We start from the raw sequence: 23,013 nt of genomic DNA, 5'->3' as shown, positions 1-23,013 counted from the left end.
AGAGGAAATGAGATTGATTGGAATATATTGTATACATGTGTGGAAAGGTCATAATGAATCCCCCCAAAGAGAAAATGAATGCTAATAATTGATTTTAAAAAAAAAGAAAAGAAAGGAGGTAGGCACTGATGACTACTCATGCCTCTAATCCTAACTACCCAGGAGGCTGAGATCTAAGGATTACAGTTGAAATCCAGCAGGAAAAATCTGTGAAACTCTTATCTCCAATTAAGAATGAAAAGCCAGAAGTGGAGCTGTGGCTCAAGTGGCAGAGTGCCAACGCTAAGCAAAAAAGCTAACAGCACCAAGGCATGTAGGCCCAGAGTTCAAGCACCAGTACTGGCACCAAAAATAAATAAACAAATAAAAATTAAAAGGGAAGGGAGAAAAAGAGGCAGAGAGAAGAGAAATACTAATCCACATTGCTCTCATGTATATTGGGTAAGATAGTACTCAGCCAAAGCAAATAAACTCAAGGGTGGAATTTTTGTAAGGAAAATCATTTCCTATGGCACAAAGTCTTTTCATATAGCTCAAGACTAACTTAAACTGTGATATGTAGAATTCAGACAAAACTTCTTTAAAGGTAGTGTACTTTGACTAACAAATAAGTACAGTAAACCTTCAAGGCAAAAATCTGGCCACTGACAGCTTCTAGAAGTACTTCTAAACCACGAGAGCCCAAGAAAGACCAGTATCGACAGCAAGAGTTCTTGGCCAAAGTTCACACACATAGTGCATGTGCACCTTGCTCAATGTTAGGACGTATACTGTCAGAATAGGGAAGTTTGGTTGTTCTTTATTTCTTTTCTACTTTTTGCAAATGACTATATTTTTCATCTGCTTCATAGTGATATAAAAGTTTCATCCTGGAACAATGTTGACACAAAGGAATCACTGAAGAGTAAAACCTGACTGTATGTATCAGTATTTATATGTCTTGTCATCCACTTCTCCCCTGATAGTTCTTCCATATTTACCATTTTATCACATATGACTATAAAGTAAATGTATGACGCTCAAGAAAATGCCAGGTAGTATTCAGCTAGATTTAATTCTCATTGGAAAATACTTTGGAAAAATATACACCTGCATCATTTAATCCTACCTGTAGATTCTATAAATATCTTCAGAGCGCCCTTTCCTTAGTCTGAGGATCCAAGCTCCTGGGTTGGCTTTTAGCTGAAAGTAGCCCTAGGACATGAAGGAGGATCAAATTTTAGTTCTCTTGAAGACATTAAATTATCTCTGAAGGGTAATTATATCCTTGGAAGCTGTAACACAGGTTTTGGTTTTGTTCCTACTCCCATTTTTGGGATAGTGCTGGAAATCGAACCCAGGGCCTTGCATCTGATAATTTAAATAAGATAATTAAATAATCAAGGCAAGGCAAAAACAACAACAAAATCACAGACCAGAAACTATATATTAAGAACTCTAGCAAAGTATAGCCTAGTCAGGCCCACAGGGTTGTGCTTTTGCTGTGCTCCAGTGAATGTTAAATGTGTGATGTGTGTATAAACAGGGAGTTTCTAAAGAAAACAACAAGGCTAGCAGATCACCAGCACTGTATTTTCAGAGGCCAGTGGGGTTATGGCAGAGTACCTCAACACGTTTTGTCATTTAAGTTGTTTATACGTATAATTTCAATCTCCATGTTGAATCAGATAAATGATTTTTATATTGATAAAATTCAATTATGGATTTTAATTTCAGTTGTGGTTGAATACTAATTGTTCCACCATAAATTTTTGTGCCCAAATTAGCATGACTGTGGTATCACCACATAATGAACTGCTTATTTACCAGGTTGGCCATAACAATTGTGTCCACGATGACAGGATTGGCTGATGTTCCTAAAGTAAACTGCAGTCCGCGTGGGGGTTGGCCTGTGGTGATGTCATAACAATGACCTTCCAGTAGTAAGTACTCCAGCTCATACTCAGCAGCTACTATGTTGTCCACCTGCAAGGGCAGACAACTCACTTCAAGATACATGGGTACAATTCAAAATGCATTTTTCCAAGTGAATAAAGCAGACAAAAAGGGCTTACACTATCTGATCATATTTTAGGGAATTCAAGAAAAGGTAAAACTATAATAATAGAAAGCTCATTGACTGTGTCAGGGTGAGGAGATGGCCTGAAAGGGGCTTCAAAAAACGTTCTGAGGAAGATGGAATTTTCTATGTCTTGAATGAAATGGTGAAATGGCGGTTAATGGCTGCATGTAATCATAAACACTGGGTTGGAAGGAGAAAGGAGAAAAGACAGTGAATTATTCCAAAAGTATAGATGGGATAACACTTTACATATTGTTCAGAAAATTTAAGGACCTAAATAAATAGAAATCATACTATAGCAACAGGCCAGTATGGAAATTTATATACAATATCCACATCAGTATTCCTCAGAAGTGCCACTAAGTAGAAACAACCTAAATATCCATTCATAAGCAGACACATAAGGTCTAGAATTGCAACACAATGCAATATTAACTAGCAATAAGAAAGAATGAAGTACTGACACATACTTCAATAGGGATCAGCCTTGGAAAATGATCTGTTAAGAAAATGAAACCAGGGCTGGGAATATGGCCTAGTGGCAAGAGTGCTTGCCTCGTATACATGAAGCCCTGGGTTCGATTCCCCAGCACCACATATATAGAAAAACGGCCTGAAGTGGCGCTGTGACTCAAGTGGCAGAGTGCTAGCCTTGAGCAAAAAGAAGCCAGGGACAGTGCTCAGGCCCTGAGTTTAAGGCCCAGGACTGGCCAAAAAAAAAAAAAAAAGAAAAAACAACCAAAAAAAACACAAAAACGAAATCAGTTACTAAAGATTATGACTCTATCTAGATATATTATAATAGGCCAAACCATAGAGACAGAAAGCAGATTAGAACTTGTCAAGTATAATGGGGAGTGAATAGTGAGGATGGAGCTGCAGACTACAATCAAATTCCAGGGACAGCTGCAGAGTTCTGTTAATATGCCAAATCTTCTTTACTAAATATGAATAAAGATGTTATATAGAAAGTACATTATTCCTAAACATTGATGCTCAGAATCAGCTAATATCACAACATAAATTGGTTTTCTACCAGTAAGTAGGTACTAGAATGACATTCTTACCTCTTCTAAGTAAATATTATCAAGATCATATGGTGTTCTGACAGATTCTACCATCCAACTTTCAGGTGTGTTCAAATTCAGAGTGAACAGTGGAGATTGTGGCATATCCAAAAATTTTGCTATTGGACCCTTAGCAAACTTATTGTCTGAGGTGAAAGAAATCTCAGGTTCTAAGACATAACGGTAAAAGCTGAAACAAAAAGAGAAGTATATAATTTTTATCTTCCTATAACAACCACTCTCCTTGAGCCTACAAGCATCCATACAAGTGAGCAACAAACTAGGCTTGGAGGGATATCCTCCCAGATTGGAAAAGGAGTTCACAAAACCATCTCCTGGCCTAGTGATACCTCTCAGGGCTGCTGCAGATGAAAGAGAAGGGAGAGGGGCAAGACAGCAGCACGTGATGGCTGCTGTTTGGGTCTCAAGCACTTCCTGAGCACTTTTTCCTTTGGGAATTCATCTGTCTCTTAAAATCTAAATCCTAAATGACGACTGGGCTCTCAGGCTAGCCCTGAAAACACTGTATATAATAATTTAAACATTTCTTCAAACAGGACAATAGTAGGTACTGACATCCCATGGTCACTTGCAAATTTAATCTATTTAGTATAACTAATAGGACACAGCAAATCTACAAGTGAGCAACTTCTCACAGCCATGTGTACTACCTTATTACTACCACTGTTATTATTACTATGCTACTTCTGCCATGAAGGATCCATTCCCAAGTATAGCTAGGCCTATGCACTTTTGTAAGATCATGTAAATGAACATAAGCAACCCTCCTCTGACACAAGTAGAAGTATATTGCAACTTGAAATGAGCTCTCTTATTTTTTTAAATGGAAACCACACATGCAAACAGCTTGTGTTTAAGCTGACTAGAGTAACATTCACTTAATTCGTTATCACCAATACCATCAATATCACCAATACTTTTGGATTAGGTGTCATTTTTAAAAATTGTTTCCACGGAGCTGGGGATATGGCCTAGTGGCAAGAGTGCTTGCCTCGTATACATGAGGCCCTGGGTTCGATTCCCCAGCACCACATATACAGAAAACGGCCAGAAGTGGTGCTGTGGCTCAAGTGGCAGAGTGCTAGCCTTGAGCAAAAAGAAGCCAGGGACAGTGCTCAGGCCCTGAGTCCAAGCCCCAGGACTGGCCAAAAAAAAAACAAACAAATAAAAATTGTTTCCTGAGATACAGTATATGATTTACCTTTTTAAAGGCATGTCCGAAAGTTTAGACTGGCAGTTCATAAATACTCTTAGATTCATGTTTATCAGCTGAGTCAAAACCTAAAAGAACCAACCAGAGGAAAAACATTTAAATTTTCTCTTCAAAATGTAGTACTTGATACTGAGTAAAAGAAAGAATATTCATTATCTCAAGAAACAATATAAAGATAATAACTGTCATTAAGTTGGCACTGGCAAAATTAATGATGTGGCAAAAAAAAAAAGGCAGAGAGGATGCTATGGTGGGGGAAGGAGACTTTTGAAGATAAATACATAAAGACAGGTTACTATAGAGTTAGCAGGAAGATAAATGACAAATATCTACACAAAGAAAATATAGGAACTTGTTCTTATAATTCACAAATAGAAGTCTGTTAAAACATCACTACAGATATTCACAAAAAATGGTTAGGAGATCATATATATAATCAGTAAAATGTTACCTTAAAAAAACTTCAATTAGGGAAGTGGTGCTATAGCTCAAAATGGTAGAGTGTTGGCCTTGAGTGAAAAGGGACAGCATAATGCCCAAGTTCAAGCCCCACAACCAACCAAAAACAAATCAACATCTTTGGACTGGAAATGTGGCTAAGTGGTAGAGTGCTTGCTTAGCATGCAAGGAGAAGCCCTGGGCTCAATTCCTCAGTACCACATAAACAGAAAAGGCCTGAAGTGGTGCAATAGCTCAAGTGGTAGAGTACTAGCCTTGAGCAAAAGAAGCTAAGGGACAGTGCCCAGACCCCGAGTTCAAACCCCAGGACTGGCAATAAACAAAAACACACACACAAAAAATACCTCAATTAGAATCAGCATGGTAGCTCATGTTTATAATCCTATCTGGGAAGCAGATACCAGTAGCTACAAGTAGTGGTATGTGCCTGTCATCCTAGTTACATGGAGAATGTAAATAGGAGGATTGAGGTCTGGGCCAACACAGGCAGAAATGTGAGACTCTATCCCAGAAATAACTAAAGCAAAAAGGCATTGGGGACTGGTTCAAGTGGGATAGCACCTGTCTAGCAAGCATAGGCCCAGAGTTTAACCCCTAGTAACCACCAAAAGTAAGAAATAAATCCAACTAGAGTCTTATTAGGTGGTACATACATGTAACCCTAGCATTTAGGAGGCTGAGGTAGGAAGACTGTTGAGTGCAAGGTAAGCATGGGCTACATAGTGAGATGCTCTCCCAAAAGAACAACAACAACAAAAAAGCCCAAACAAAAAATTCAAACCAGGAAGAATGAAGCTCAGTGGTATAGCCCCTGCTTAGAATGTATGAGGTCCTGGGCTCAACTGCTAACACAGACTTAATGGATGACTGTTTTGGTTAGTGTTCTTGGAAATGGACATAAAATTATACTACTTTTTTTTTTTTTTTGGTCGGTCGGTCATGAGTCTTATACTCAAGGCCTGGGCACTGTCCCTGAGCTCTTTTGCTCAAGGCTAATGAGCCATGGCACCACTTTCAGTTTTTGAGTGGTTAATTGGAGATAAGAGTCTCAAGGGGATTTTCCTGCCCAGGCTGGCTTCAAACCACAATCCTCAGACCTCAGCCTCCTGAGTAGCTAGGATTATAGGTGTGAGCCACTGTGCCCAGCTGAAATTATAATATCATATATAAAAGTAAAAGACGTGTCATAATAGAAGTCCATGGTAGTTATAAAAAGGAAAATAAAAGTAGAATTAAGCTTTTACCCTTTTTAATTTCTATCATTATAAATTAAAATATAGTATAAGTTAACGTGCATCAATCATTTTAAAAAATTATATGAAGTAGCCAGCAAAACTTGATCAACTTGCTGAAGTTAGGAAGTTGTTTTCAGAGCCATTGTCAGTCTTTATGGCTCTGCCCTAGATGCCCCACAGCATTACCCAATGCCTCTAGAAAGTGACTAAGGTGACTGCAAGATGAACAGACCATGGAGGGAACCACAGGACACATGACAATGTGAACGGCCTCTGTATGGGTCCCTACCAAGAGCAACGGGGCAAGTCTCTGTGCTTCTCTGGTGACAGGGTCAATGACAGCCACAACATCAAAGTATGTTTCTCCTTCCCTGGGCCTCAGCTTAATTGCACTACAAAGACAAAAAGAATAAAACATTAATGTGAAGGACACAGGAAATGAAGATAAATGTGGTGAATCTTTGGTTCAACATAACCTATCAGACTTCTAAGTCTCTTAGCCTTTAAAAAACTTTAGGTCTAAAAAACTTGGGCTTCCAGATGGCAAATCAACTATGAGATTAAGTTTTCAAAGCTCATAAAACTCTGATAACCGAGACTTGCTCAAAATAAACTGAAATTTTTCTGTGAGGAAAACCAAGCCTCACAGGTGCTAACACCTATAATCCTAGCCACTCAGGAGGCTGAGATTTGAGAACTGAGATTCAAAATCATAACAGGCAGACAAACCTGAGAAATTCTTATCTCCAATTAACCAGCAAAAAGCTAGAAGTGGAGGCATGGTTCAAGTGGTAAAGTGCCACCTATGAGCAAAGTGAAAAATACAACAGCAGCTTTTAAAAAACAAAAAAAGAAAATCAGCTTGAAACCTAATTTGCTAAAAAGTTTGATATTAGTCTCTGATAGGCAAGAAAGGTATAATGAGAGAACAAACATATCATTAAAAAAAAAGTTCTGAGACTATCCTGTTATACCTCTATTGGGAATATGCCTGAAGGAATACAGTATACAGTAAAGATACCTGCACACCTATGTTTACTGCAGCACTATTCACAATAGTAAAGTCATGGAACCAGTCTAGGTGCCCATCAAAAGATAAATGATTAGAGAAGATGTGGATGTGTGTGTGTATATGGGTGTGTATGTATGTGTGTGTGTGTGTATGTCTGTGTGTGTGTATGGATGGATATCCACTCCTACACCCACATACATACATTTATATATACACAGTAATAAGAAAGAAATTACTTATAATAAGTGGATAAAACTGGAAACTAACATGCTAAATGAAATAAACCAGACACAGAAAGAGAAATCTTTTTTCCCATATGTAAAAACTAGTTTAAGCGGGAGAAAACAAGGGAGGGATAACACTGTACGAAAACATATGTGAAAAGAAATGTACTCATTACCTTACTTATGTAACTGTACCCCTCTGTACATCATCTTTACAATAAAAAAACTAGTTTTTTGTGTTTTCTTTAAAGATGAGTTTAGAAGTATGGCTCAATTGGTAGAGCACTGGGCAGTGGACAAAAGGTTCAGGTACCAAGTTCAAGTCCCAGTCTTAGACAAACAAACAAAAAAAAAAGGTCACCATAGGAGGAATATATATTTTTTGTGGGAGAGAACAGTAGTAGGAAAGAGATGATTATGACTGGAGGTATACTATATACATAAATGAAAATATCATAATGAAATCCATTATTTTGTAAAAGTAATATATGCTACTAAAACAGACATCTTAAGAATACAGCTCACGGGGCTGGGCATATAGCCTAGTGGCAAGAGTGCCTGCCTCGGATACACGAGGCCCTAGGTTCGATTCCCCAGCACCACATATATACAGAAAACGGCCAGAAGCGGCGCTGTGGCTCAAGTGGCAGAGTGCTAGCCTTGAGCAGGAAGAAGCCAGGGACAGTGCTCAGGCCCTGAGTCCAAGGCCCAGGACTGGCCAAAAAAAAAAAAGAATACAGCTCAGACTATATAACTACATAGCTACATGCTTAGCATGCTTGAGGCTTTGGGGTTGAATCCCTAACACTACAATGAATAACTTAATGAAGCAAGCAAGAAAATTAATTAATTAAAAATGAAAGTAATCTATTATTTCAGAAAATGTGAACAACAAAAAACAAATAAAATGTAATCATAAAACCTAACAACCTCACTAACTACTGCATTTCTGTGTCATTCTTATTAGAGGCCTAAATTACTTGCAACTACAGAATGCTTGCAACTTTAAAACAATTTCCTCCCTTCCCACATGACTTCAATATAAAGTTGATTGTCTCAAGATGTTACACATAAATCATCCTAAAGAGAATGGGCCTTTTCCTTTTTTCTTTGTGCTGGTCTTGGGGCGTGGGCATTGTCCTTAAGCATTTTGCTAAAGGTTAGCACTCTATCATTTGAGCCACACCTCCACTTTGTTTTTTGCTGGTTAATTGGAAATGAGAGTTGCATGTACTTGCCTGCCTGGGTTGTCTTTAAATTATGATTCTCAGATCTCAGCCTCCTCAGTAGCTAGGATTACAGATGTGAACCACCAACACTTAGTTCAAGCTGTTCTTTTAACCTATAAATAACCATAGATCCAGCTTTGTCCATATATACAAATTTCTTAAAAGCTACGTGCTAGACATGAGATTATGGGCTGACAGGAAGCAGGTATATTTGAGGCAAGTATGTACAGTCAACTTGTTTCCTGAAGAACTAAAGCTTTTTTTTTTCTTTTGCCAGTCCTGGGGCTTGAACTCGGGCCTGGACACTGCTGTCCCTTAGCTTCTTTTGCTCAAAGCTAGCACTCTACCACTTGAGCCACAGTGCCACAGTGCCACTTCCAGCTTTTTCTGTTTATGTGGTACTGAGGAATGGAACCTAGGGCTTCATGCATGCTAGGCAAGCACTCTACCATAAAGCCACATTCCCAGCCAGAACAAAAGCAAATTTACAAGACCAAAAAATAAATTCCACCATGTCCTTGTTGACACTGTAATAGGTACTTCATCTGTTTTTAAAAATCATTTATTTATTTACTCATTCATTCATTCATTTCTATATAGGGTCTCAGCCCAAACTGACTAAGAATTCAAGATCCTTCTTCCTCAGCCTTCTGAGCACTGGGAATACAGGTACGCACCATGTCTGGCTTATCTGTCCTTAATAAAGTGAACAGTAACAACTGATTAGGGTTGTTGTGCCTTCAACAACAGGATTCAGCTCTCCCTCAAGGATTCCTAGGAAGAATGCACGTTTACACACATAAATCTTCCTGTTGCACAGTCTTTCTCTGAAGCCACACTGATTTAGGTGAACTAACAGGAGCAGAGCACTATGAAAAGGAATTGTCTTGAAAGGATTTAAAACTTCATCCAATTTTCCAAAATCATGAATTGCTTAGTTTGAGCCAAATCAATATTGGTTTGAATGTTGACCACTACTTTTTTAATGCAAGATCACCAGCAAGAATGTTTACCAGTGGGATAAAAATAAAAGTACAACAGAAAGCAGAACATAACTAATAAAAACGAGGAGCTATCTTTAAACCAACTTCACCTTAGGCATTTGCCAGAAACAAGACATCAGACCCCACACCAGATGCAATAAATCACAATTCAGAAGGTGGGTCCAGTGATCCACATGTTAACAAGCTCTGCAGTAAAAGCAAAGATTTAGGGCTGGGGGTATGGCCTAGTGGCAAGAGTGACTGCCTCATATACATGAGGCCCTGGGTTCGATTCCCCAGCACCACATATACAGAAAATGGCCAGAAGGGGCGCTGTGGCTCAAGTGGCAGAGTGCTAGCCTTGAGCAAAAAGAAGCCAGGGACAGAGCTCAGGCCCTGAGTTCAAAGCCCCAGGACTGGCCAAAAAAAAGCAAAGATTTGGGTGCCATGCCATAACACAATTTGTAGCTAGGTGTTAAGATGATGAGAGAATCACTAGAGAAGACTACTGTATAAACTGTCTAAAAGAGAACAAAAGGACCGCACCCTGGGTCAGTTAGTCTGTACCAGGCTTGGGCAGTCCCAACCAGCACAGTGCTCTAGGAGGGCCAGAAGAGACAAGTCCAGATACTGATCACGTAAGGCCTTCAGCCACTCCCACAATCTATAGTAAAAAAAGGGGCAAGACAAAACCAAGAAAAAAAGTTATAGAGTTGTGGAAATGGGAACAATACCAACTAGAACTATAGTGTCTGAATATATTTGCTGTATTGGTAAGAGAAAAGTCCAGAATAAAGCCCAAAGTGACACAGGAGCAAAACTCAAAGATTATTTACTTCTACCTAGGATAAGCAAAGCAAATGTCAAAAGACACCATGCTTCACCAACATTATGTTCACAGAAATCACCAAGAGGGTTCTTTTTTCTTTTGTTTCTTTGCCAGGCCTGGGGCTTAAACTCAGAGCCTGGGCTCTGTCCCTGAGCCTCTCTGTGCTCAAGTCTAATGCTCGCCACCACTTGAGCCACAGAGCCACTTCCGGCCTTTTCTGTTTATGTGATACTGAGGAATCGAACCCAGGGCTTCATGCATACTAGGCAAGCACTCTACCACTAAGCCCTATTCCCAGCCCCACCAAGAGGGATCTTGTTAAGATGCAGATGCTAATTTGTTAAGTATGAGGTCAAGGACCATACTTCAAATAAACTCACGGATAATATTCTGCTGATCCATGGAATACATTGTGAGGGCAAGGGCATATAGAACCTATGGCTCATCACTTTTATTCTTAGTATAAATGAGAACCTTCTGATTTAAATGTGGCAAACATTCATTTTGGTAGCATCATCCCAGTAGGAATTTCTCCATTTAATCACTTGTGTCATCACAGAACTTGCCATTATGGAACTTTAATGATATGAAACTCATGGAGGCCAAGAGAGAAACAGCCACGGATCATAGCTCAGGAATACTGTTTGAGCCATGAACTTCCTAGAAGTTGAAGTATAGAGAAAATGGGTACTGCATGGGCACAAATCTAGGTGCTGGTAGCAAAATACAAGAGGGGTTATCTGGGAGTCACATATAACATAAATTAGAAGAAAGGCTGGTGATGGTGGGTCAGTGGTGAAATACTTTCCTAGCATGCACAGTATCTGGGCTCTATCACTAACACCTGGGGGCAAGGTAAGAAAGGAAGAGGATGGAGGGAGGGAAAGACTTGCCAGGTAACTCATAAAGTTCTTTTTAAAAGGGGCTTGGAATGTGGCTTAGTGGTAGAGTGCTTGCCTACATGCATGAAGCCCTGGGTTCAATTCCTCGGTATCTTATAAATAGAAAAAGCCAGAAGTGGCACTGTAGCCCAAGTGGTAAAGTGACAGCCTTGAGCAAAAGAAGCTCAGGGACAGTGCCCAGACTAGGCAAAAAGAAACAAACAAAAAAACTTAAAAACTATTGTGGGGGGCTGGGAATATGGCCCAATGGCAAGAGTGCTTGCCTTGTATACACGAAGCCCTAGGGTCGATTCCCAGCACCACATATAGAGAAAAATGGCCAGAAGTGGCACTATAGCTCAAGTGGCAGAGTGCTAGCCTTGAGCAAAAAGAAGCCAGGGACAGTGCTCAAGCCCTGAGTCCAAGTTCCAGGATTGGCAAAAAAACAAACAAACAAACAAAAAACTATTTGTGGCCAGACACCGTGATGGTTCATACTTAATCCTAGCTACTCAGGAGGCTGAGATCTGAAGACCACAGTTCAAAGTCAGGCTGAGCAGGAAAGTCCCCATGAGACTCTTATGTCCAATTAACGACTCAAAAACCAGAAGAGCTATGACTCAAAGTAGTAGAGCACTAGCCTTGAGCAAAAGAGCTCAGGGACAGTGCCCAGACCCTGAGTTCAAGCCCCACAACTGAAGAAAAGAAAAAAAAAATTGTGGGCAGGGTACCAGTGGGTTATGCCTGTAATCCTAGCTTCCCAGGAGGCTGAGATTTGAGGATTATGGCTTGAAGCCAACCCCAGTAAGAAAGTTCATGAGAATGAGACATTTATCTCCAATTAACCATCAAAAAGTTGGAAGAAGGGGCTGGGAATATGGCCTACTGGCAAGAGTGCTTGCTTCTCGTATACATGAAGCCCTGGTTCAATTCCCCAGCACTACATATATAGAAAATGGCCAGAAGTGGAGCTGTGGCTCAAGTGGCAGAGTGCTAGCCTTAAGCAAAAAGAAGCCAGGGACAGTGCTCAGGCCCTGAGTCCAAGGCCCAGGACTGGCAAAAAAAATGTTGGAAGCAAAAAAAAAAAAAAGAATCAGCCTAGGGAGAAAGGCACCCAAAAGTGAAACACAAAAACTAATTTACATGTACATAATTTAATATCCAGGCTGATAAGGAAGCAAAAGACTTCTTCATAATCCATCTTAGAGAAACTAAAGGATCCTATGCCCTTTACCTCACACAAGATATACACAGGTGCACATCTGAAAGAAGCTGGGAGGAGGGCACAGAATGAATGGAAAATTGGGGGGAAAATGCAGTAAAAAGGGCCCAACTGCTGCAATGGGCACTGATGAGAACAAACCAAGAAGCTCAAGGGTGGGCTGGGGATATAGCCTAGTGGCAAGAGTGCCTGCCTTGGATACACGAGGCCCTAGGTTCGATTCCCCAGCACCACATATACAGAAAACGGCCAGAAGCGGCGCTGTGGCTCAAGTGGCAGAGTGCTAGCCTTGAGCGGGAAGAAGCCAGGGACAGTGCTCAGGCCCTGAGTCCAAGGCCCAGGACTGGCCAAAAAAAAAACAAAAAACAAAAGAAGCTCAAGGGCAGCAGGGAGGTGGGGAAAATTAGAGAAAAAGAAGGAGCAGATTACACTAAACAAAAGAAAAGATATATATATATATATACACACACACACATATGTATACACATATATATACATATATGTATATATGTGTATGTATATATCACCTGGTCTGGAAGGAATTGTTTTACAATTACTAACCATAGAGGATATAAGCATTGTAGACTAGAGTGACAATGTAGATTAAGGATAAGACTTTTGTTTGTTTGTTTTTGAAAAAATAATGAAGAAAGCAAGGAGGGGGTGGGGTGAGGGACAGGGGTGGGGGCGGGAAGGAGGGAGAAAAATGAGGAAGGGGATAACAGATGACAAGAAATGTATGTGTATTCACTACCTTAGGCATGTAACTGTAACCCCTATGTGCATCATCTTGACAATTAAAAAAAAAAAAGTGGAAGAAGTTGTGGCTTGAGTGGTAGAGCTTTGCCTGAGCACAAAGCTTAGGGACAGCACCCAGGCACTGATTTTAAGCCGTAGGACCAGCACAAAAAATAAACAAATACCATTTGAAAAAATGGATCAGGAAAATGTGGTATATACACAATGGAATTCTACTCATCCATCAGAAAAAAAAATACTGTACCATTCATAAGGAAATGGAAAGATTTAGAAAAAATTATATTAAGTGAAGTAAGCCAGACCCAGAGAAACAGGCTGCACGGTTCCCCTCACTTGTGAGCCTATAAAACTATAAGTAAACACTGAGGTTATACACGAATAAGCTGATGTATATTAGACTCTACTGAGAGTGCTAATAGTATAATTCTTTAGAAAGAGTAAGTCAAAGCCCAACAAATTAAGTGCTAAGAAATGGTACTTGCAAGAGACCAAGGAGAGAGGGATAGAAGAATCAATGGGGGAAGGGAAGAAAATGCAGGCAAGAATGCATCCTATATACCACCGAATTGAGAAAAATAAGGGAAGGGGTAGGCCGAAGTAGGTGAAGATGTTGAAGGGATGACAGATCAAAATGCATTATATACATAAGTTGCTTTGTTAAATGGCAAGAAAATTCATACATAACCTAAAAATTAAGAAAAGTGAGGGAAGGGGTGAGTGAGAATGTTAAAAGGGGTGGCACTGATCAAGAGGCATTATATTAAAAAAAACTGCTCTATTGAATAGCAATTCCTTTGCACTTAAATATAATAAAAATAAAAATTAAATAAAGAGTTTTAAAAAACCCAACCATTTGGGTTGTTGAGGAAACACCAATGAAATGAGTATGGGACATTCCACAAGACAACTGGCCTAGACTCTGAAAGTCAGGGTCATAAAAGATTAAGAAAAAAAAAAATTAAAACCAGAAGAGGCCATAGACTCTTCTAGATTAAAGAAGACTATAAGAGGTAAAGCTAACTGCAATAAAAACCAAAACATAATAAGTATTTATGAAAGGTCATTCTGGGATGCTGGGGAAATGTTAGTAGAAAATGTCTATTAACACTGCTGTATCAAGGGTACATTTCTGGGTTATGGCCAGGTGCTGGTGGCTCACACCTGTAATCCTAACTACTCAGGAGGATAAGATCTGAGAATAAAGACTCGAAGCCAACCTGGGCAAGAAAGTCTTTATCACCAACTAACTACCAAAAAAAAGTCCGAAGTAGAGCTGTGGCTCAAGTGGTAAGAGTGCTAGCCTTGAGAGCTCAGAGATAGCACCCAGGCTCTGAGTTCAAGCCCCAGGACAGGTAAACACACAAAAAAATCTGAGCTATATTAAGAGAATTATAGACAAAGTTCTTATACTCAGGAAACATCTGCTGAAAACATATTACACCATGTTATATTTTGTCTGAAATATGCTTTCTTTCAAGTGGTACAGAAAATGATTTGTGTACATGTGTTTATGCAACACATAAAGACTATGTATTATCTATACACACATATACTAAGCAATCAGGCAAATATGGCATTCCAACTTGTGAGCATAGGAGTTGTCAAAGAAAGTGGCTTGAGAGGCAGAGAAGAATGGATGGAGTCTTGAGGCAACCTAGCCAAAATAGTTAGGAAGCGTCTATCTAAAAAGAACAAGCCAAGCCAAGTGCTAGTGGCTTGTACCTATAATCCTAGCCACTCAGGAGGCTCAGATCTGAGGATCAGGGTTCAAAGCCAGCCCAGAAGGCCATGAAACCCTTATCTCCATTAACCAACAGAAAACCAGAAGTGGCACTGTGCTTCAAAGTGGTAGAGAACTGGCCTTGAGCAAAAAAGCTCAGGGACAGGGCCCAAGACCTCTGAGTTCAAGCCCAGTGACCAACAACAACTAAAAAGAACAAGCCAGACATGATGGTACATGTCTGTAATCCTAGTTACTCAGGAAGCATAGTAGGCTGGGAATGTCTGTTCCTGTAACAACTTTTATGAAAAAAGTTTAGGAGGCAAAGTAAAGGCAAACTTAAGAGTTAATATTCAGGTGCATAAACAAATTCAACGTTAATCCTATACCTGTGTCTATCTTCAAAAAACTGGTATTCAATCCTCGCATCTCCTTTAGGTTGAGCTGACAAGAGAGCATCCACCTTCATTACCAAGTCACTTGCCCTGAAAGATGGGGTTATAACATCTTAGCATCTTTTTAATAAGGTTTCACAATAGTTATCAGCAGCTGAAGTACCAAATGCCACCAAAATGGTTTAAAGAGGGCACAGAATCCTCTATGCCAACAAGCATAGATTTGGTAGTGAATAGCTTTATAACTTTATATAGCTTTATAGCTTTGGAGATTTAATTCATTTGTAATATGTAAAATACAGAAAAAAAATCTACTTTGCAGGGTTCTTACAAATATTGTGCTGGCTAAACGTTAGTGTCATTTACATCTCTGGCACCCTCTTTTAAATAATGCTATTACTTTTTAGGATTTTTAAGGCAATCTCTCACTGAGAAAATCATTGAGGAAAAACACTAAGAAACAGAAATTACCATAATTACTATTATCAAGAAATAAGAGTTATAACACTATAGTTCATAATTATTCTCAACTTTTAAATTTATACATATTCATATATAAATATGTATAAAATATGTATAAATTTATATATATAAACACAAAACTAGATTATATTATTTGGTTGTAAACTTTATTACTTAAAAATATAAGCCAAATGCCAATAGCTCATGCCTGCAATCCTACCTATTCAGGAGGATGAGATCTGAGGATTATGGTTCAGAGACATCCCAGGCAAAAAAGTCTAGGAGACTCTTATTTCCAAATAACCACCAAAATGCTAGAAGTAGAACTGTGATTCAAATAGTAGAGCACTAGCCTTGAACAAAAAAATTCAGCAACAGGCACAGATTTCAAGCCCCAAGGTGGCATAATAAATAAGTAAATAAATAAATAAAATATTACATATATATGGAATATAACACACACATAATACAGTGGCATATCACTAATTTAATTAGACTTTACAGTAATGGTATATTATGATATGGTGGAAGTCCGGATAGTAGGTGCAAGTGGCTCATGCCTGTAATCCTAGCTACTCAGGATGCTGAGATCTGAGGATCAAAGTTCAAGCCAGATGGGGCTGGAAACTCAAGTGAGTCTCTTATCTCCAATTAACCACCAAACAGCTGGAAGTGAAGCAGTTGCTCAAGTGGTAGATTGCTAGCTTTGAGGGAAAAAGCTAAAGGATAGTAATCAGGTAATCTGGCCCTTAGTTCCAGCCCCATTACTGGGACATAAAAAAGGCAGGGGGGCTAAATATATAGTTTCAAATACACATTTTCCCAAAAATCTGCCAATGAAAAGGCACCCAGTATTACTAAGAATTGCAAAAATGCAAAAAAAAAAAAAAAAAAAACTACAAGGCAATGCAACTTGATACATATGAGAATGTCTTTTTAAGAAAAAAAAAATAAGAAATGAAGGTGGTGGTAAGGATATGAAGAAAATAAAAGCCCTGTGCACGATAGGCAGGAGTATAAATACAAAAAGCAGCTATAGGAAAAGATATAACAATTCCTCAAAAAATGAAGCATAGTCAACTCTAAGTACATATTCATGTGATATTTAATGCAGAAAAATCAGATAAATGGTCCAATTAGGCAATTTGTTTTCTTGCTCCAAGAGAAATAGTCCATTATGGTACGTGACCTAATAAAAACACTACAAGAATGAAAAATTTAAAAACCAACCAGCTTATCAACTTTGGAGGATGCAAGAGAAACACTGAATATTCTGTCCTGGTAAGTAGAGGAAAAGAAGCATTTCCTGTCTCTCCTCTATTGAACCAAATAAAAGTGAATTATCATTCAGATAATCGATGAAAGTTTCTCTTCAAACTAGCCCCCCCCCACACTTCTACATATGTTTGAAACTTTCCAGAATGAAAAAATAAAAACTGAGAATGAATTTAATTCTTTAAATAGCAGCCTATAAAGCAAATCAGCTTCTTTCTACAAACTCATAACCTAAAATTTGAGCACACACAGTTTAAAGCTGTAAATAAAATCCCTTATATTAATTAGTATAAATCTTATAACATATATGATAGAAACAAATTCATTTCTCCTACATACAGCAAACTTACACATCTTCATCTACCCGAAGTTGTTGAATATGAGACTTTATTTTCTGTCCTGAAGTTTTCAAGATGATATTTTCTAGAAGGTGGAAATCGTCTTGATTAAAAAGCTCACTATCCTCCAGTGGCCCAATGATCTATGAAGAAGAACAGGAGTCAGAGCTATAAGCAGTGTGCCAACAGCCACTGTTAGAGAGGGAGCCTAAGCTGTCCTTAGGCTATGGAATATACCACAGGGCCTTAAAGACCTGAGAGTGACATGCATCTAAATAAAATGAAAAAATAAAAATTCTGAATCAATCCAGTTATATGCTTACTTATTAATTCCTCAGATATATACAGATTTATACATTTCACATTATTTCTTACAAGTAACCAATCTGAATTAAATAGCAAGGCAGTTTTCACTAATTTTCACCAAATATCAGTAATAAAGCCTACTTTCTGTGATTATTGTTCTGAGAGTCACCATACTTTCTCAATGGCCGGACACAAACAAACAGCAGGAAGGGGAAAGTTACATTAAAAAACAACAACAACAAAAACCCACATACTCTTTTTGTAATCAACAAACAGAAATATCCTTGGCACTTAGAAGTGTTAGTCATCTTTAAGAGGTGAGTGGTACTGTTGGGGGGTTTATCCTACACTTTCAGAGGAACATGATGCAGAGCTGACTACAGACCTAACTTGACAAGTTCTCACCCTTCCATTGCTGATCACTGCCCTCTGTCCCTTCTTCAGCTTCAGAACATCCCTGCAGTACACGGCATGAGACAAAATGAAATCCATACTGGAAGACTCAAAGACCTCTTTAAAAATACTGAAATCCATGCCCTAGGAAAAGTAATCATTTTTAAGGAAAAGTCACTGTTATTCAATAAACCATAAAAATTAATAATCATCATGTATAAACCACAAATGTTCTTTTCATGTATTCATAATTACATTAGCATAATCAACATTACAATATACAACTGTCCATCTTCTCTCCCATCCCCCCTCATAAAGCAACTATTAATATTGCTTTTTCTTACTTTTTCATGCTACTTTTTTAATTGGCAGTCTATTCTGCAGGATAACTTTTTATTTTATTTATTTTTTGTCAGTTGTGGGCCTTAAACTCTGGGCCTGAGCACTGTCCCTGAACTCTTCAGCTCAAGGCTAGCACTCTACCACTTAAGCCACGGCACCACTTCTGGTTTTTGGGTGGTTAATTGGAGACAAGAGTCTCTGTCACTGACTTTTCTGCTCAGGCTGGCTTTGAACTGCAATACTCAGATCTTAGCCTCCTGAGTAGCTATAATTACAGGCTTGAAACACAGGTGCCGATTTTTATCTTGTATGTTTAAATCTTGTTTATTTCAAATGACACTATTTTCTCTAACTGGAACTAAGTATACTCATTTTGTAATAAGTTTAAAAATAATAAACACTATCAAAAGTAAGTAGAAACCGGTCACCAGTGGCTCATGCTTATAATCCTAGCTACTCAGGAGACTGAGACCTGAGGATCATGGTTCAAAGCCAGCCCAGGCAGAAAAATCCCTGTGAGACTGTTATCACCAATTAACCATTCAAAACTGGATATGGCACTGTGGCTGAAAGCAGTAGAGCACCAACCTTGAGCAAAGGAGCTCAGTGACAGCGCCCAGGCCCTGAGTCAGTTCAAGCCTCCTGACCAAAAAAAAAAAAAAAAAAAAAAGCAAAAAGAATAAATGAACAACATGGGCTTTTACTGCAAAGAGATTAAAAAAAAAAAAAAAACAAGCCTCTAACTCATAAGTCACACAAGTCTTTTAAAACTGTACAAAATAGGGCTGGGAATATGACCTAGTGGCAATAGTGCTTGCCTTGTATACATGAAGCCCTGGGTTGGATTCCTCAGTACCACATACATAGACAAGGCCAGAAGTGGTACTATGGCTCAATGGTAGAGTGCTAGCCTTGAGCAAAAAGAAGCCAGGGACAGTGCTCAGGCCCTGCGTCCAAGCCCCAGGACTGGCAAAAAGAAAAACAAAAAACCTACAAAATAAATGGTATTGGTCTTAAAACATACTTCTATACACATCCTAAAATAGGCAAATTTGGAAATGAAATTGATAGTTTTTTTAGAGAGTCTTCCAAATTTAAAAATAAAATCCTTCATGGCTTAGAAATTCAGATTATGAACAGGACACACCAACCCAAGCGAAGAGAACATCAATGGCAAATTGACAGAAAAAGGCAACCTCATAACACAATCTTACCCCAACAGAGAACTCCCTAATGTCGGCTCCAGCAGCCAGGGCCTCTGCAGTCTCCTCTTTGGCCATTTTGGTGATGAAGTTCTTTGCTGAGTTGGAAGTTTGTGTTTGGAGAGCTGCCCAGATTGCTCTGAAGATCCTGGTGTTCTCATTATTTATCTCTTGGCTTGGATTGTTGATCACACTTATCCTTACATTGTTACTGGATTTCTATTTACAAAACAGTACATAAGAGTTATATGCTCCATGTTTTGAACTTAAACATTAGCATTACTCATGTTCTGTAAGTAGCAAATAACATGTCTCTCAAGCAGTTTTCTATACTTGTATAAAATGTGGGTGCTATATAGTCATGCCTTCAAAATTCTGCATAAACTGGCCCAACTTTGGGGCGGGGTGGGAAGGGTGGAAAAGATACTAGGATTTGAATTCAGCTTTGTATTTGTTAGGCAGGTACTCTGTTACTTGAGCCATGCCCCCAAAACTCTTGTTTGGGTTATTCAAGTAGGATCCCATGTATTGTTGCTTAGATTGAGTCTCAGACTGAAATCCTACCTATGGCTTCCTGGCATAACAGAGATCACAGGCACTAACCACCTTGCCTGGCTTACTGAGATGGGTCACGATAACTTTTGTCAACTGCAATCTTTCTAGTCTCCACCTCTCAAGAAACTGAGATTATAGGCATGAATCACCATGCTTACCCAACTTCATTTCTTACCATCTTGTAAATAAGAGTACCTATCACAGAACATCTGAGCCCTATTTTTCTTCCAATGTATTTGTTTTCTTCTAATACACATCATGTTAGCAGGTGGATTACATAACATCTTTTCCCCCAGCCATTCTTCAGGCCTTCCTTGCTCAAGGCCATTTTCATTTGCACAGCCTTTCCAAATGCCTAGCAACAATGAATCTTCCCTGGATGAAAGTAGGAAACTTACATGGGACTCGATAGCTGGGGCCCATAAAACTGGGGGCTGAATCAAAAATATAAGCAGCAGAAATTTTACTCATATGTCATAAAAAGGTATCTATAAAAATATTAGCAGCAGTGTTCTTTACAAATAATCAAATAGATTAACCCAATACTATGTGGTACACTTATATGATATGATGCTATATAATGAAAATGAACTCTAACACTACCTTATAGATTAAGTTTATAAAGTATTAAGTAAAGAAACCAAATTCTAATAGATACACATTAAAAGATTCCAATCAAAGTAAAACACAACGTACTCTGTGACATGAGAAAAAGATTCAGGAGTGGGTAGTGACTTGGGGACAGGTCTGAGAAGGCTTTTATGAATTCTCTATTTCTTGATCTCATGGGGGGGAAATGTCACATGGGCATGTTCACTTAGTGAGACTACATATGAACCTATACTCTACCTTAATAAAAATGTTTAAAAACCCGGGTCTTCCTTTTCAGTTCTCCCACTCTAGTACCCTTTGAACAGTCTACCAATTAGCATTAGCGTGCCTCATACTATAATTTCTCAACCTTAAATTGCCAACAGCATGGGCAATTCTCATAAATGATAAAATTAAAAAAAAAAGGCTTGATACCACTGTAACACCAAAACCTCAAGTATTTCCTTACTTCAGAAGCCTTACTAGGATACACAGTAGAAAGTAGACACAAGCCAGTTATGAAATCTGGATGAAACTGCAAATCAAACCAGCTCAGGAAACAGAATCTTGACATTCCATCCTCTGACAATGACACTCAGCCAAGAAATCAACTTCTTTTTTTTAAATTTATTTATTAACCGAACACAAATTTTTTGACAAGGTGTTGTGCAAAAAGGGTACAGTTACATAGTAGGGCAGTGTGTACATTTCTTGTGATATCTTACGCCCTGTTTTTCTATCCCTTCTCTAGGTCAGGTAGACATATATACAATATACACTGTATCAAGAACATATACAGTAGCCACGTGGCCACGCCCAAGAAAGTTCGCCTAGGGCTTTAAATGTAATGTCGATAAGAAATCAATTTCTTAACTACTCAACATCAGCTAAAGTTAAATGCTCCTTTCCCTCAAGCACTAGAAAAGTGGATCCCTCAAGGCCCCTAGATAATCCCATCAGTGCAAGGATGACCAGGAGAACTACTCAAAAGCAAAAAGAAACAGAATGAAGTCCAAGATACTTGCCTGATGTTTAATAGCATCATAGAGTAACTGCCGTCCAGAAGGACTATCAAAATCACCAACAATCCAAAAAGTTACTGGCCTAATAAAAGTATCATCTGCAGAAAAACAGAAACAACAAATTGACTGAAAGAAAAAGTCACATACTATGTTTCAACACTGTTATTAATCCAAAGAATCTCTGAAAACCATGCAAAAAATAAGAAAATAAACAGTTTAATAAAGGTACAAAACAAAATTAGTGAAACTTCTCTATCAAAATGAAGGTAACATTCCACATGCACTGATTAACTATGCTGTGGTCTGGGATTAGTTAGCATGTAAAATGAAACATGTGGGTAATATAGTGTAGTCTTTAATTTTATTAATTTGTAACTTCCTGAAATATTATTCTTTATAAACATTTAGACAAATTTATCTACATTGATAGTCTACCATTACCCACAGGTTCCAGAAACATCACAATAAAGTGTCAATAAATTCTGAATAACAATGGTCCCGGAAGCCCCAAAAGATAACCAAGAAAAAGAATAGAACGTTCTGAAGTAATGCATTACCATAGATTTCCTTGGAGGACATTCCTGAACAAAGGCAAAGGGAAAAGAGTAGAAGAAAAGAAAAAGTCATTTCTATAATTAACAACCACCATGAAAGTCAAAAATTTTAATGGTACTAACATGGCCCATGCCTCTTTCTGCTCTTGAGTCCCATCACACTATAGCACTGTTCTAGGACTCTTCAGAAAAAATTTCTTTGAGGAACCTGGTAGAGTGATGGCATAAATATACGTATATACAGGAAACCAGAAATCCTTTCAGGAAAAGACCACAGCAGGGATAAAAATATCTGTCTTAAGTGACATCCAGTTTTTTCTTAATTGAAAGGATGGTAAGTATGACCAGAGGGGAAAAGAATCTGTCTACTATTAAAAAAATTCCTTTGACACAATATTAGCTTAACCAAATAACCCTACATAAAAGCCAGTTTAAAACTAGGTAAAGGCTTTTTTACAATAAAATTACAAATACTAAAATAAAACCAACCCTATGTTGGTTACTAAAAAGAACAGTCAAACTAATTTTCAGTTCATGAGCTCATTTTTGTATTATTTTTTTCCATTTTGAATTGAAGTACCCCCCCTTTTTTTTTGAAGTTTTCCCTTTTAACCATAAAAGCTAACACAAAATTTATGAAGACAGAATTTAAAAAAAATTTT

At 38.4% G+C, this 23,013-nt stretch overlaps 1 protein-coding gene across 3 annotated transcripts in view; it reads right to left on the bottom strand.

The window, feature by feature from the left end:
• Window positions 1-23,013, bottom strand: part of Uggt1 (UDP-glucose glycoprotein glucosyltransferase 1) — a 128,468-nt gene that overhangs the window by 17,216 nt on the left and 88,239 nt on the right. For 2 of the 3 annotated variants that reach the window (XM_048345677.1, XM_048345679.1), the window contains exons 21-31: window positions 22,355-22,378; window positions 21,801-21,895; window positions 19,642-19,848; window positions 18,098-18,229; window positions 17,399-17,529; window positions 15,306-15,401; window positions 6,347-6,449; window positions 4,352-4,431; window positions 3,130-3,319; window positions 1,807-1,965; window positions 1,109-1,194 (exon numbers count right to left, since the gene is read on the bottom strand). In XM_048345677.1, coding sequence (XP_048201634.1) covers window positions 1,109-1,194; window positions 1,807-1,965; window positions 3,130-3,319; window positions 4,352-4,431; window positions 6,347-6,449; window positions 15,306-15,401; window positions 17,399-17,529; window positions 18,098-18,229; window positions 19,642-19,848; window positions 21,801-21,895; window positions 22,355-22,378 — 1,303 coding nt within the window. The remainder of the gene's footprint in view (window positions 1-1,108; window positions 1,195-1,806; window positions 1,966-3,129; window positions 3,320-4,351; window positions 4,432-6,346; window positions 6,450-15,305; window positions 15,402-17,398; window positions 17,530-18,097; window positions 18,230-19,641; window positions 19,849-21,800; window positions 21,896-22,354; window positions 22,379-23,013) is intronic. The other variant, XM_048345678.1, reaches the window with a different exon arrangement.

This window comes from Perognathus longimembris, chromosome 4, assembly GCF_023159225.1.
Source record: "Perognathus longimembris pacificus isolate PPM17 chromosome 4, ASM2315922v1, whole genome shotgun sequence".
NCBI classification, from domain to species: Eukaryota; Metazoa; Chordata; class Mammalia; order Rodentia; family Heteromyidae; genus Perognathus; species Perognathus longimembris.
The sequence above is the reverse complement of the archived record's forward strand: the minus strand, read 5'-3'. Positions and strand labels throughout refer to the sequence as shown.